General features: G+C 38.2%; 1 protein-coding gene and 1 long non-coding RNA gene across 2 annotated transcripts; both read right to left on the reverse strand.

Moving 5' to 3' along the window:
* Nucleotides 1-87: 87 nt before the first annotated feature.
* On the reverse strand, nucleotides 88-3,986 carry LOC136749304 (CMRF35-like molecule 1). Its single transcript, XM_066703453.1, has 5 exons — nucleotides 3,930-3,986; nucleotides 2,549-2,878; nucleotides 1,350-1,448; nucleotides 641-743; nucleotides 88-334 (listed from the first exon to the last, which is right to left on the reverse strand). The coding sequence occupies exons 1-5, from the start codon at nucleotides 3,964-3,966 to the stop codon at nucleotides 301-303; spliced, it is 603 nt and encodes a 200-aa protein (XP_066559550.1). The 5' UTR covers nucleotides 3,967-3,986; the 3' UTR covers nucleotides 88-300.
* A 5,336-nt stretch (nucleotides 3,987-9,322) lies between these two features.
* On the reverse strand, nucleotides 9,323-14,976 carry LOC136750538 (uncharacterized). Its single transcript, XR_010816888.1, has 4 exons — nucleotides 14,856-14,976; nucleotides 13,286-13,374; nucleotides 11,703-11,743; nucleotides 9,323-9,930 (listed from the first exon to the last, which is right to left on the reverse strand). It is a non-coding gene; the product is annotated as an uncharacterized LOC136750538 (long non-coding RNA).
* Nucleotides 14,977-15,381: the final 405 nt, after the last annotated feature.

Here is a 15,381-nt window from a genome sequence, read left to right on the forward strand (position 1 = left end):
ATAAATACTTCATCTTATACTTGTTGTTTTGACTTTTGACTTTTTAAAAAGTCATTTGACTTTTTAAACAGGAAGTATAACGTTTTTAAACTGAAATATGTTCAGTATAGAGTCCCATAGTTAAAGCATTTTTAATTGACACAATAAAATATATCAGATTTCCGGGTTAATGTATACTTTAAAGCTCAGTCATTAAATCCTGATAGATGAGCAATAAACCCGTGACTTTAAGCGCCTGGTGTCCACAGCCCTCGGCCCTCTTCACAGCTGCTCTGGGAGTCTCTGTCTGGTGGTCCCGGCTCAAGGCTGTGCAGAGGAGGGCTTCACCTTGAACCTACAGGGGCAAGACGAGAGCAGTGATGCTATGAGCCATCACACTGTGTCTCTGTATCAATAATGAAATCCTGAGTTGTGTCTGTGCTCATGGAGGGGACGGGGGAATGTCTCTCATACACCTCCATCGCAGTGCTTAAAGTGCAGTCAGGTCAGAGAGAGAGACACCCAAACTGCACAGAAGCTCCTAGGAAATATTGCTCTTTAACTTTACCCACTCAATACACTGACATTAAACAACTTAATATCCTTTATTCTTCCCTAAACCTACTATTGTACATGAGTTCTGTTGTCTTAAAGTACTGACCGGCCCAGTCCTGTGACTATTTCCACTCCTGCGACGATCAGGATCATAATGCAGACACAGGGAGCCCCAATGGAGAGTCTTAGGACCGCATTGCAGGTCTTCACTGCGCAGTAGACAGTAAAATCAGAATCAGATCTTCAGTGTCTGTGCAGCGCAGGACTCCAGTCAACACGACCATTTAATTGATCTACTTTTCTGCAGTTCAGCGTCTAATACAATAAAAAATCTGCACAGTGGCGCCAGCAGACTGCATGAGCCCAGCTAACAAAGTGGATTTAAAGCTGAAGTAGGTATGAATTAAAATTAAAAGAACAGGTTATATAATTCATGTCTGAGTGTCCTGTGAGCTGTTGAGCACATTCTGTTCTAACTCTGTGTAAATGACATATTGTTGTATTTGATTGCTGTAAACTTTGCCAGATGTTGGCAACAGCTGTTGTAAGAACTCATGAGTGTGCTACTGTACATTTCAGATTCAGTGGGGAAACACTTGCCTTCTGATAAGGAAGAAGGAACTTTTTAAAAGAAATTATCAATTTTTATTTTGGTGACTCAATAAATGTCCTTACAGTGAGTGTGGTTCTCACTTTCATAAGGGAAGTCTGTTTGTCATCAGGTTTTTTTTTCATGGTCTTCGGAGGACAGTTAGCATTGAAGGGACAATCACAGACCCTACAAGATCTCAACAATCCCTACATGGTAAACACACCTGTAGTCGTACTGTCTGTCATATGCGGTGAAGTATTGGTTAGTGTGGTGTCAGTAAATCCAGTCACAGGAAATATTGTCCGAGTCGAGACTGTTGGAGCTGTACAGAAAAATAGGAATAAGAGGCATGGTCTAGAATAGGGATACCTGAAAATAGAAATAGAAATTACTTAAAATTATCTTTTTTTTTTTTTTAATCTCCCAAAGTGAAAACTAAAGGCTACTTGTAAAAGCTCCTTATGGACATAAACTTGAAGTGGGTAAATTGCAATATTGTGATGCTCACTGCCAGTCATTCCTCATGATCACCACCAGAGGCTGATCTTGCTCCATTCTTTTCATGTCTCTCTCAGACTTACCTCACCTAATCATTGAAAAATCTTCTCTGGTTAATCAGTCATTCAGTACATCTGTATCTGATCCATCCAATCATCAACCCGTGTATTTATCCCCATTTGCTCCCCACAGAAGACATGAAGCCACGATCCTGCAGGTTTCCCAGGTCTCTCTAAATTACCAATCAATGGATACCTTGAACACAGGGACATTTTGCCTAATTAAGTTCAATTAAGCAGTTAACGATCTGGATTGAACAAAAAGGTGGGTTAGCCACCCCTGCTTTACTGAACATTTTCTCCAAGTTTTCTATTGATCTTTTTTGTTCTTGACCCCTGCCTGCCTTTTTCACATCGTTTCCTGGATTGCCATTGTTACCAAGTTCGCCTGATTGTCTGACTTGATGCCTGTGTATGAGGCACCGTTAGGGACATTATCACTGAAAAACACTTGCGCTCTCTACAATGAAAACACTTGCATCATGTACACGAAATCGAGACCAGATAGTGACGTCAAAATATACGTACCACGCAGCCCTAATTTTAGTTTTAGGAAAATCAAGAATGGAGGAAACAAGTTGAGCTGCCACTGTACGTTTAATAGAAAAACTACTATCGCCAGAAATAATACATTCAGTCTCGAATACTGTGGAGAGGAGAGCAACACAAAGACTGACACACAGCAGTGTAAATGGGGAACGTTTTCAGTGGAGAGAGTGCAAGTGTTTTTCGGTGAAAATGTCCCTAACGGCGCCTTATACCTGTGACCTCGACCATCCATGCTTGTATTTTCTTAGTGTAGCATTAAAAAGTTACCTTATTAAAAAGTGACATTAATTACCTGAAGTTTGAAATGATTACATACCTTCAATGACGCTCAAGTGTATTTTTGTTAATGTGTCTTTGCCCCAATCCTCCACTCCGCAGTAATAGACCCCAGAATCCTGCAGTGTCAGTCTGTTCATCCACACAGTAAAGGTCTTTGCTGAGACAGAGTTAATCAGGTAGAATCTCCCTGCAGTAACAACAGTGTCTGCCTTGCCAGTTCTAATGAGAACATCTTTATTCCCACAGGAATCACGACACCAGTACTTCACACGGTACTGATAACCATCCTGATATGGACACTTAATCTCTACACGTCCACCTTCAGCCCCAGTCACTCTTCTGTCAGCCGACGTCACACAGCCTAGAACTGGATGAAAAAATTAATAATGCATAAAATAAGTCAGTACAAGTGCTACTGTAGTTCTGGATTAAATTTCAGGTAAATCAATGTACACAGTGGCAGACTGAGTAGCTGCAAAATAATAATAATAATAATAATAATAATAATAATAATAATAATAATAATAATAATAACAACTCAGTCTGCCACTGTGTGCCTTGATTTGATAATAATTAAATGCCCTGCATGCTCTTGATTGTAAATACTGAGACTCCAATTTTAATCTTCCTGCTTGGTGCCTTCAGGCGAGGGCAGCAGTCTCCAGATCAAACACATGGATATGCAGAGAGCTTACATCTAGCTATCTGTAGGTGTAAAGTATTCATGACACTTGAAATGTGTGTCGAGGCCAACAGTTTGCTTTAGTTAGACATCAAGAAACGTACATGAATGACCACAGCACATTATCCACCTCCCACTATCTGCAGCAAAGGGTGTCAATAATGTTATTACTTTCAGCGTGGCATGAAAACCCCTCATGCACATTTACTCTGCTAAATTTACCAGTGCATATTTTCACTCTTGCATAGTGTTAAATATGCTGAAGGGTTTCCCATGTTGTTGTGGCAGTAATATAAACTGTCCCTAAAAATCCATCATAAAAGACTCCCAAAGTTACATCACAGATGATACTCTTATAAAGATGTCTGCATTTTCTCTACAGTATAAATATATTGATATAAGAGTACTGGCATATGGTTTCAATTGTTTCAGAGTAAATTGACTTAAAAGTTAAGTCAGGTTCAATAAATAAACATTAAAGCTGCTTATCACACACATACATTTTCAACAATGGCAACATCTTTAAATCCAACAGGAATCCTTTTTTATCAAGAAAAAAGGTTTGTGTATGGTTAATTATCCATTTCAAGTTTAATTGGCATTATGCTTCATTTATATGAAACTATTCTCTGTTGTAAAGGACTATGCATTGCCTTTGCCCTTCAGCTCAAAATCTGCTGAGCAATTTGAACTGACACAAGAGAAGCATATTCAATTTTGGGAGGCTGAGACTCACCTGCCAGGACAGAGATGATGTGGATGCAGGATTTCATTTTCAGCCACACCCGATGTAAAACACTTCTCAATCTTCCGCTGTAATCAGACACAATCATAGGAGCTCATCTCTGGGACCAGCCAATAGAAGCGCTGTGATCACAAGAAAAGGAGAATGAGATCATCAAGTGCACAGGAAGTGTGATGTGCGCATTTTCTGCCCAACTTGCAGGACAAATTAAAAATAGTATGAATCAGGAAACAAGAAAAACGAACAAACTTTTCTTCATTGTAGGACAAATGACAGTGGTGTTTTGTATGATTTATCTGGACAAAGTAAGTTGTCAATTCCCCCAGAGTGGCTCAACTGGTAAAAGATGCCAATAAACAAAGCTTCTCAATGCAAAGGGCCCAGACCAGGGTTCCTTTTGCTTAAAGGTTTGCTGGGCAGTGTTTCATTATAAAAAATCTATATCAACACTACTGTAGCCTATATTAAAATGTCCTCATTAGTCCGAAGGTGAAAACCCACTGGTTTGTCTGTGTCACAAAAGTACTCTGCTCAGGTAATTAAGTGCCTGTTTAATTAAAATTGCATTCTATCATGATGTGGTAATATAGGTCGCTCTCTCAATGACACCCTATAACTAATTTGTGGGAAAAAAATCAAAAAACGTGTGTGTGTGGATTTTGACTTGTAGGCAGGTGGACCTGAACTTCCCGGGGTGGTTTCTGGTCCCTGTCCACTACTGTTATGCCATTATTTCCATTGCTCATATTTTTTATGTCAAACCTATGTAGAAATATTTCAGTAGATTTCTCTTAGATTATCTCTCGCCGCTTCAGCTACAGTATGCAATTTAGCGACTGCCCCTTAATCAGCACATGCGCGTCATCGACTGTGCAGCTGGTGCAGCCTGTGTCTCTGTTGCACGACAGCAAGTTTCACATCCCACACTGAGCAACAATTTATTACAACGGGGTCTTAACAATTCGCTTTTTAATGCATTTTAATTGATCATGTGGCAATTTGAAGCATACATATTGTGGCGTGTTTTTTGTTTTGTTTAGTTTTTTACCCAAAATGTTTGTGGTGATGTTCCATTTTTAATCAGTGAGCAATATTTAAGGAAATATAAAATATAGGCGTTGTTGATCTCTCATACTATTGTTTAATAAGTCAGTGACAACATGTGTGTCTATCTATTCTACGAAAATGCTAAATTTTTATAAAAAAATGAAAAAATAAATAGTATATAGCTATCAGTGGCGTACAGGAAATTATTGTGGCCCCCGCAAGATCAGAACGCGATTCATCCCCACCCCCTCATTGAAGTTATATATATGGGAGAATACCACCAGGGGATCGTGAAAATGTTAAAATACATAGTTTATGGAATTAAGGGGAAACATTATTATTATTATTATTATTATTATTATTATTATTGTCTTGATTTATTTATATATTTTTTGCTAAATGTTGGGTGAGGCCCTTACATCTCTGTGGCTCCACCCGCACCGCGGGGGCTGTGGGGACGTGTAGTACGCCTCTGATAGCTATAGGCCTACATGTTTTTGTGTACATTCAGTATTTGTTGCATAAATTAATGACAACAGTACTATTGTCAGACATTCAGTATTGGACTTAGCAAAATCTATATTTATACAACATACTTGCATGTATTTATATATTTAAAAAAAAACATGCTGTACACTTTTTGTTGTTGCTCAAACCACCTTTTTGTTATATTGAATCAGGAGTCAATACATCTGGAGGGCATTATGCATTTACAATTAGTACAATGTAATATGCAACTGTGTGGAGATGCAGAAATACATGTAGATGAGTCTAAACTTTATTATTATTGTTATTTGTTTTAGACCCTTTCCTCTTAAAAACAAATATGTGTGTGTGTGTTGAGCAAGGATGTTCAGAGCAGCATGTTCAAGTGTTTTTAAAAGCCCCTGTGACTGAAGTCTCCGCTGATGCCAGCTGTAGTGTTAGCCGTAGCAGCCCCAGTGAGGTTCAGAAAGGTAGGAGGTGATTATTGTTTAGGGTGTTTAACAAGGGTGACACAGAAGAAACAGAAATAGTACAAGACCAAACAAGTGATTCACTAATACTTTCAAGTGGGACTAACAAGCTCAGTTTGCAATAATATTTATTTACCTGATTGTTCTTATTATAGTTCGTACAATAGAGTATGCAACCCATTTTTAAGGACTTATTTTCTTTCCAGTCAGAAACAGATCAGTTTGATCATGCCTGGCAAGAGATGAACTTATAAGAGAGGGTCTCACTGAATTCTGAAGATTGTGTTTTCAGAAACTAAAACAATTTTAACTTTGATCAAGGTTCCTTATCCATTTTTAAAAACACTGCAGTGCAGCCACACTGGGAATTATTTTGTCAGTGAAAATCAGTACAGAAATAGCCGACTCTTCTTTGTAAGGGGTACAATACAATGTTGTTGTCTGGGGTCCATGTCTGTGTCCTGCTGTGTCAGGACTCTTCAACCTGGTAGAAAACAAAACCACAGTCGACAAGATCTTCATTATAGTGTTTCTCAATTGTTGAGTCTCCTGGTTATAATTCCAAATAATTACTATAATGTCTATCCTCATAAAGCCATTAGTATACGTTTATTTAAAATCATATAATTAAATTAAAGAATTTTCATAACTGTTTTACTAAAATCAGTTATTGCATTAAGAAAAATCTGCTTTATAGCATTAGGGTCTATTAGTTTCCATGGATCCAGCTGCTTGAATTCCACATCACTGGGTTACTAATGTTTCTTACCAAGTCAAGGGATTTCAAAGTAAAGTCAGTCACAAGAATTAAGAGGTATTTCAATGTTACTGGTGGGGAATTATGAGAATTAATGTCAGAGTCACACTGGATGGCATTGCTATATTGAGGGGTGATATGTCCTGGAGAAACGGAGCTGCTGACAAATTATTGTACATTATCACACAACACAACTGACGTTGTGGCCTGGACAGAAACCAGTAGCTGAATATCAACCCTGTTCCCAGCCTCCCACTATGAAGTAAATGGGAGTTGCACTGATGGCGCTCTGGCTTTAAGCCTTGATCAAGGAAACTCACCTTGTACACCTGTACGCCGTTTCATGTACAGAATGAAAAGTGCCACAAAACATACAACGATCACCGCCCCGCACAGAGCTCCCGACACTATGGACATTTCTGCAACAAAACAGATTCAGATAAAAAGCTGAAATGTGTGATTTATTTTACCAATGATCTTTATAAACGTGTGTTCACTTTATTAAAAACAATTACAAGTGCAAGAAAAGGGCATTGCTTCTATTTAAAGTCCCTATCACTGTTGGACCGATGTGTTTTATAGAAATGTGTCATATTGCCAGTGCCTTTTTTAAATTACAGAGAATGACCCAGATGAAAAATCACAACTTGAACAGATAGCTCTGGAGTCGGCCATTCTTAGTCACTCCCTCACACTTGAGCTAATGTCCAGGTCATGATTTGGACCCATGTTCCCTCAAAATACTGGAAACAGAAATGTTTTTTTTGTTTTTTTAGAGAAGCACTGACACATGAATGTGAATTCACTCAGTATTAAACTTTTTCTGTTAACCTTATTAGTTGCCAGTTTTTAGTCCTATACACCTCTGTACTTTTCCTTGCTTATCCCTGTAGTGAGAGGCTCTAATCACAATTTGATAGCATACTGTACCTTTGAAGCCGGGACTTTCACCATCATGTACTGCTCCTGTTGTGCTGGCCTCTACAGGAGAAACTGAAGGGCAGGACAAATATTTTGGTGTTCTCCGATTCAGAACATAGCAAGAGCTAAACTAGTATTAGGGTGGAACATACTTATATTCTGCTCAAGGTGCAAAGAGTAATTGAAGATTGATGATAGCAAAGCTTCCCGATAGGCAGGGTTTGAAGAGCCTCTTAATATGACAAAAAGTTGGATAACGAATAGGAATAATTTTGAGCAAAAAATAACCATCGAAGTACAGCCTTATATATAAACTCACTGTCTTCAGCCTGGGTGGAGATCTCTGTGGTTGGTGTGACAGTAACTGTGGTCTCTACAGTCACAGGTCCAGGGGTGGACAAAATGGAGACTGTGGGAGCTGAGAAACAAACACACAATAGTATCATCGTGTACAAGTCAGACTCAGCTTAAATTCAGTTACTCCAAATTACAGTTAGGGCTGGTTTCACAGACACAAATTAACACTATTCATTAACTACACAATGTTATTATAGGCAGAGTAGTCTTAGACTAGTACTAATCAAGGTCTGTAAAACAAGTATTTATCATTTATTGATTTAATAATTAATTTAAATACAAATAAAATAAAAAGGAACCCTGATTCCGACAAATGGTGTCACCTGATTCAATTCATAAGCATATCAATTAAGCACTTTATATACAGTAAGTGATATCTGTTGGCTTATAAAAGTTTTTAATAGTTAGTCACAAAATTATATTTATGGCCTTTTATCGACAAGGAAAGTTATACAAATTATGTGCTTTTCAAAGTGACATAAATGTCCTAAGTTTGAAATTATTACATACCTTTACTAAGTGTATTTTTTCTAATATGTCGTAGCCCCATTTCTCCACTCCACAGTAATACTCCCCAGAATCCTGCAGTGTCAGTCCGGTCATCCTAACAGTCGCTGAGACATTGTTAGTGAGGGTGAATCTCCCTGCTGTAACAACAGTGTCTGTTTTAATGAGAACATCCTTATTCCCACAGGGATCACAACACCAGTACTTCACATAGGACTGATAACCATCCTGATATGAACATTTAACTACACTTCCACCTTCAGTCGCAGTCACTCTTCTGTCAGCCGACTTCACACAGCCTAGAACTAGATGAATAAAAATATAATATTTAAAATAAGTCAGTATTAGTGCTACTACAGTTCTGGATTTAATCCCAGGTAATTAAATGCACACTGTGGCTGAGTATCTACAGAATGATAGTCAAAGGCTGCCCTTCGTGCTCTTGATTGTAAATACTGAGACACCAATCTTAATCCTCCTGCTTGGTGCCTTCATGCTCAGATCAGCTGAGCTCAGCAGTCTCCAGATCATACACATGGATATGCAGAGAGCTTACATCTAGATATAAAGTATTCATGAAACTTGCAATGTTTGTGAAGATCACAAATCTCTGTTGTGCAGAAGAACACATTCTCTCCCTTTCAGACGGCTGCCAACAAATCTGAACTCAGTGAAAGTCTGAGAGACAGAGAGGGTTGGGGGACAATGGAGGAGACATTCACCTGTGAAGCACTGTGACCACAAGAGAAAAAAAGTACATGGTAAGTGTGATGTGCGCATTTTCTGCCGAACTTGCCGGACAAATTAAAAATAGTATGAAGCTTAGCTCATAGTTTTATTTATTCATCATTTTGACATTTTAACATTATATCTTAGTTATATCAATTAATTATAACAAGCCTGCCTTTAAATACATTAACAGAGGAGTTGAAGTAGAAAAACCTTTCGGCCTTTCACACAAGGACTGTAACCCAAGTACATTGTAGGACAATAGTGTTTTTGTATGATTTATCTGGACAAAGTAAGTGGTCAATTCCCCCAACTTGAGTGGCTCAACTGGTAAAAGCTGCCAATAAACAAAGCCTCTCAATGCAAAGGGCCCAGACCAGTGTATGTATTCATATAAAATAGTATGAGACACAACCTGCTATAGAAACATATCATTTGAGATGTGTATATTATTCTCTGAAGTGTATCAATCGTCTTACACAGGATTTGCATTTCAGTGTGTTGCTGTACACACACACAAGGCTAGTTCATGGTTTGGGCTGCTGAGTTGGTGCGTTTTCATCCCGCAGTCCTGGCACTGCAAAGCGCTCCCTGTTAACAAATGCCTGCAGGTTATCATTTGGTGTCCTCTGTCACTGAGTGCAGTTCTCCCTCTAGTGGTCAAGCAGTGACAGGGGGCGCATCTTCAGCTTGCAGTGACACCAGCCTACCTGTAGCACTGGAAAAAGAAAAGTCTAAATTAATTAACACTACACTCACAGCCATTTTCGCCTGGTTGAAACTTCTTAGATAATATGGTCATAATAAGGATTACAGGTATGTGACACCTATCAAATGAACTATACTTGTACTATAGTAACTTGTACTGGAATAATATACATAGTTGATCATGATTAGACAAACTATATTACAGTACTACAAAGTTTTTTCACAAAAACTGAAATGCGTTTTTGAAATGTTGACCTTTGTGACCTTTTTCCTCCATTAAAGTCTATGGGAAATCTTGATATGAACATTTTATATTGAAATACCACTCAAATATAAATTTGTAGAAGTTGTTGGGTGAAAATAGCATAATAAATTAAGGAATATTGTGTATTTGAAAGAACCTAGCCTATGTGGAAAGGTTTAGAGGAAATGTGTACCACAAAATAAGCCCAGGCATTAAAGCATTTGTTTTAGAGTTTTGCTGCTTCCTCGTTGGCTGTACAGTCAGTCTGAGGACACTGACAAGCAGCTGCAACCAAAGCTGTCCGTTAGACATTGCTGTCAGTCTCCAGCGAAGCCAAGATGTTGCGAGATTTGGTAGTTGCCCAATCAGGATTGTCTCATGCCCCATTATTTGTTACTTCTGGATTATGAAGACATGGTTTGGCAACATAGTCTACACTTTGCCATAACTAAATCACCCCTAATATGTTTGAAAACCTGCTAGTAGCTATAGCTTACAATTTAGAACAAGTTTTTCCCAAACAATGTAAAACTCTGATACTTCATCTTGACAGTGTGCTGACTTCAGTGTTATTTCTGTATGTTGATTTTGACATAAATGTGAGCTGGTGGACCCGAAATTCACTGGGTGATTTTTGGTCCCAGTCTGCCCTTGACTATATCTTGTATTAATGCTGCTCAGCAGGATTTTTAAAAATGTGACCCTTTTCTGATTGTCTGTACCGCATTCATAGTAAGCCATTTGCGTCACACCTGAGGAAGAGCAGTGCTGCCCAGAGGTGTTAACACCTGTAGCAGCACAGTATTGTGAGCCATGTGCTCACCTGTAAGGGGTTGATCCCAGCTCAGGGGGTGTCACTACCATGTATAAAGTGCTGCGCTCTGCAGTGCATTGTGGGTCAGCAAGCTGCACAGTGGAATACAGTGCTGGAGTCTCTTTCTCAGGGATGTGCACCACGGAGTACACTGTAGATACAGGGGCAGTGCCAACAATCTCTTCGTATTGAGCTTCAGGTTCACTTGCCTTCTAAATGAGAGGCAGATACTTTGAATTAAGCACTGACACACACACCAGGATCCCTAGTAAACAGCAGTCCTTGAGTTCAGCTAGGCAGAGCTGTCTTAGTCCCTGATCCCCTGCAGATTATTCCCATCACACCTACAAGCAGCATTGCAGATTCCAGACAGCTGTTATAGTATAGAGACAGACCTATCCAACAGCCTTTTACCTGGATGATGTCTGTCTACTATCTCCAGGATGCTCTCTGTTGTACTGTCTGCTTTACACAGCAGAGTAAAATCAGAGTGAAATACCTCGTCTCACAGAACAGTGAGAATCTGATGGAAGGATGTCTGACAGTGAAATATTGGCAAGCAGTGAGAACTTTTTCTCAGTTGCTTATGATCAATAGAGAATCCCTTGTTAATAACAGTGTTTTCTCTTTCTAAATCTATACCCTTAATGAACTTCTGTTTTTTTTATATATTTTATGTAAAAAACACAAAGTGAGTTTAGCATAATATCATAAAGCAGCTTACCTCTACTGAGGCTGTGGGAGTATTTCCTACAGTTGGTGTCTCTAGTAAAGAAAAAGGGCATCAGTTAGTGGTGTAGAGCACAGTGCCCCAAAATGATGAGTTACCTCAAATTAAAGTTACAGCCAATACATATTTTATAAATGGTTTGCTACATAAATACACTGCTGTGCAAAGGTCTTAGACATTGCGCAATCTACACATAACCACACTGAGACACAATCGTGTTTCTGTATAACGGCTCCTGAGTGTAAGAGCCAGCATTTCCTGTTCATACAGGCCCTCATTACACAGAAAAGCGAGACTTATCGTCACTCACAAGCAGTTTATCTAGGATCGTTGACAGCCACAGAGGACTGAATTCAAAAATAATGAAAAAGCTGAGCAGGACTAGAAAACATGCCCTAGCTGCAGCTCAGGACTGGAGAATTAGTATACCATAATTGTTTGGTCAGCACCAACCAGGCGTCTTAAACTACACTCGCACTGGCACTGAGTTTTGAAACACACTAAGAGCAAATCCTGGTGCTGACATGGTTCGAGGCTAATGTTATGGAAATGTGTTTATTATTATTATTATTACTATTAATATTTTACAGCTGAACAAAATAGATAAGCAAATAGCTGTGCTGGAGGTTTAGGACTCTGATGTAAATGTATTTATTCTAAATCATTACAGAGCAAAATAAATTAAAGCCAATTTGAAGTAGGCCCACAATGCTACAGCACTGTAGTTTACAGCAGAAATCGTTCTGAGATCTGGGGATGTTGTGTTGGCATCCATGAGTGAGTAACTCAAGTTATCATAATTAAACAATTGTTTGGGTTTTCTGCACTTCATATTTCTCTGCTCCAGAGGAACTATGAAGAGGAACTAGATCATACTGGTGCTGCTTTACGAGATATACAGTAACATATGTCAAAGACCTGCATGTACAGAACAAAGAGTTAGTTAGAGGACTGCAGTTTCTACCAGTGCCCTGTGAGCTTCTGACGAGACACTGAAACCCACTGCCCAACACGAGTCAATCATACTTAGGTGTGTCTGTGTGTTTGAATTGGAGGACTGAAGTTGTACAAGGACAGTATCAATGATCACTTAAACAACATGCTGCTCTTAAAAAAATACATAAAAAAAATTATGTGGTGTAGAATTCTCCTTTTACCCAGTATGGCATGTTTTCTTGAAGCTCTACAGCTAGGGTGTGTCAGGTGCCTTCTGGTAAATCAGCATACACTAAATTACAAAGTTATGAATATTATGAATTAATTGAAGCACAACAAAATGAGACAAAAATAATCAACAGGCTCAAATGATGATATCCATTATTGCTTTGGCTGACAACAAATCCACATTTGATATAAACAAGCATTATGTTTTGTTGTCTTCTGGGACATCTTGGACTCTGCTGCATCTTGCTGTCCAAGTTCATAAACCAAGCAAATCCTGGGATCCACTTCAAGAACTTGTAATTTATTGAAAGAGATTATCATACTATGTTCGTACAACCTCTACACAGAATAGTAGACACCTGAACATGACTGAGCTCTGATCTGATCTTCAAATTAAACATCTGTACACTTACTGTCTTTAGAGTGTTGGTAGGTGTAGTGTTGGTAAACTCTGTCAGGACAGTCATAGTGTTGGCATTGGGTGATGAGGTGACTGCTGGATCTGAGTTCATAAATAAGAATGTCATAGTCATATTGCTGACCGAACAAGTCATTGTCAAACTAATTTCAGTACTGGGAAGGTGTAAATATATAAAAAGAGAGTGATGTGCTGTGAGAAGGAAGGTCAATCTCTAGCTACATCGATTATTATTATTATTAAAACATTATTTCCAGCATCAAGTTAGCAGAGCTATCTGTGTAGCCCATTGACATAAAGTTATGAAAATTATGTGAGCAATGACGTGGATATTGGCACGTCGATATGAATTATTAGCATAAACATTATTAGTAGACTGGCCAGCTTTGCTCATACAGTATTACCTGAGTTAACTCTTGCTAACTACATTTTCATCGATATGAATGAAGTGGTTACAATAGTCTTTAAAGCTAAAACTACACACTTGTAGTGTACTGGTAGTAGGCTACATTATTTCCATTATTTTACAAGATGGCAAACTATATCCCAACTGTGATATGTAACTTTATGTTGTTTATATTAATTTATTCAAAGCAGTTGAATGTTAATTAAGTACTGTTTTAAGATGAGCATTTTCAAGAATAAAAAGAAGATAGATCCACCAGATGAAATGGAGTAAACAGCAACAGAAGTAGCTCGGATAGCAAGCATAGTTAGATGGCAAGCCAATAGCCAATCAGAGGATTGTTAGACTTTTTGTCAAGAAACAAACTAGAGTTTGTTAGGATCTAGCCCCCTTTCCTCTCAAAGTGCACCAGACAAAAGACAGAATGAATGCATACAATAGTATAAGAGAGTTTAACAACAATGTGGAGTTGGTGCTCCTGCATTTGTGGACACTAGTGGTCAGTAAGGTGGTGGCCACAAGACAGCAGATTCTGAAACAGAAACTTTGCATCTTCCCTCCTAACCTCCTAGTCTAACAGACCCTATTCTCTTCTTGCAATTAAAAACACAATAGAGTATGTTATTTAACAACAGCAACAACATCAAAACAAAGAAAATGATCCTTAAAATCTAACTTCTGTTTCTCTGGTAGACAAAACATAATGAAAGATATATGAAATCAACAATAATCATCATCATCATCAAAACATTATTATTATTATTAGTAGTAATATTGTTCATATAATTATTAATATAATAATAATACAGCTGAAGTCTGTATTAAAGTGTTAGTCACAGTTGTTCTAACTTATAGACCTACCCTGTTTTATACAATTTATACAAACCTAATTACTGACAATCTAAATCATAGATCTATACAACAACACAATAACCAAGCTAACTTTGGATTTGTTCAGAAATAGAACAGGACTGAACTTCTGTCCATTATAAGTTTGATTGTTCTTGATCAACATCGGTCTGTCAACCTACTCTTTATCAGTAAACCTGTCCTAGTTGTTGTGTCTCACTGATATTGAATGGCTTTAACTGTGAATAAACTTTCATAAAAACCCAGATGAAAATTCTAAAAAATTGCAATAACACTAAAGAAGAGTTACCTGCAAGGAGAGAGAATTCGTAGACAGGATTTCATTTTCAGTGCGTTGTTCAACTTGTTGTTCCCTGCGTTGTTCAACTTCTTTGTTTTTCTACAAGGAAAATGCCTAAACAGCTCTTATCATACATCTGCTTTGGCTTGCCACTTCGCCCCTTTAGCACAACTAAAAAGAACCAATGGGAAGAATGGCATGTAATCACAATGATCAGGGGAAATGAGCACCCTGTGTTACCACTAACACGTTCCCTATGCCAGCTGGTTTCTGGGCATAAATAGTCTTGAAGGGTGTCAGTAGGATTTAGAGACACCTCTGTGGGTTGGAGACACAAAAGCACATAACCTCTAAATGTGTATCTACTGTAGAGATGGTATTAAAAGTAGCAGTATGATTTTTTAAATATCACAATATTTTGTGCTTGTGTACCTCAGGTTAATATGATTATGGACAAGATTCAATGCTTTTATTATATGTTGTAGAGTAAGAGCATTAATTACATACAAACTGATTATGTCAATGGTCTTCAGTG

The sequence above is a fragment of the Amia ocellicauda genome, chromosome 5, assembly GCF_036373705.1.
Source record: "Amia ocellicauda isolate fAmiCal2 chromosome 5, fAmiCal2.hap1, whole genome shotgun sequence".
Taxonomy (NCBI): domain Eukaryota; kingdom Metazoa; phylum Chordata; class Actinopteri; order Amiiformes; family Amiidae; genus Amia; species Amia ocellicauda.

What these genes read in the sequence shown, in the direction of transcription:
- LOC136749304 (XM_066703453.1), bottom strand. Translation starts at nt 3,966, where the DNA reads ATGAAATCCTGCATCCACATCATCTCTGTCCTGGCAG. An exon ending in CATCATCTCTGTCCTGGCAG is followed by an intron (nt 2,879 to 3,929) that starts GTGAGTCTCAGC and finishes TTTTTCATCCAG; the next exon opens with TTCTAGGCTGTGTGACGTCG. An exon ending in ATAGTCACAGGACTGGGCCG is followed by an intron (nt 335 to 640) that starts GTCAGTACTTTA and finishes TTGCCCCTGTAG; the next exon opens with GTTCAAGGTGAAGCCCTCCT.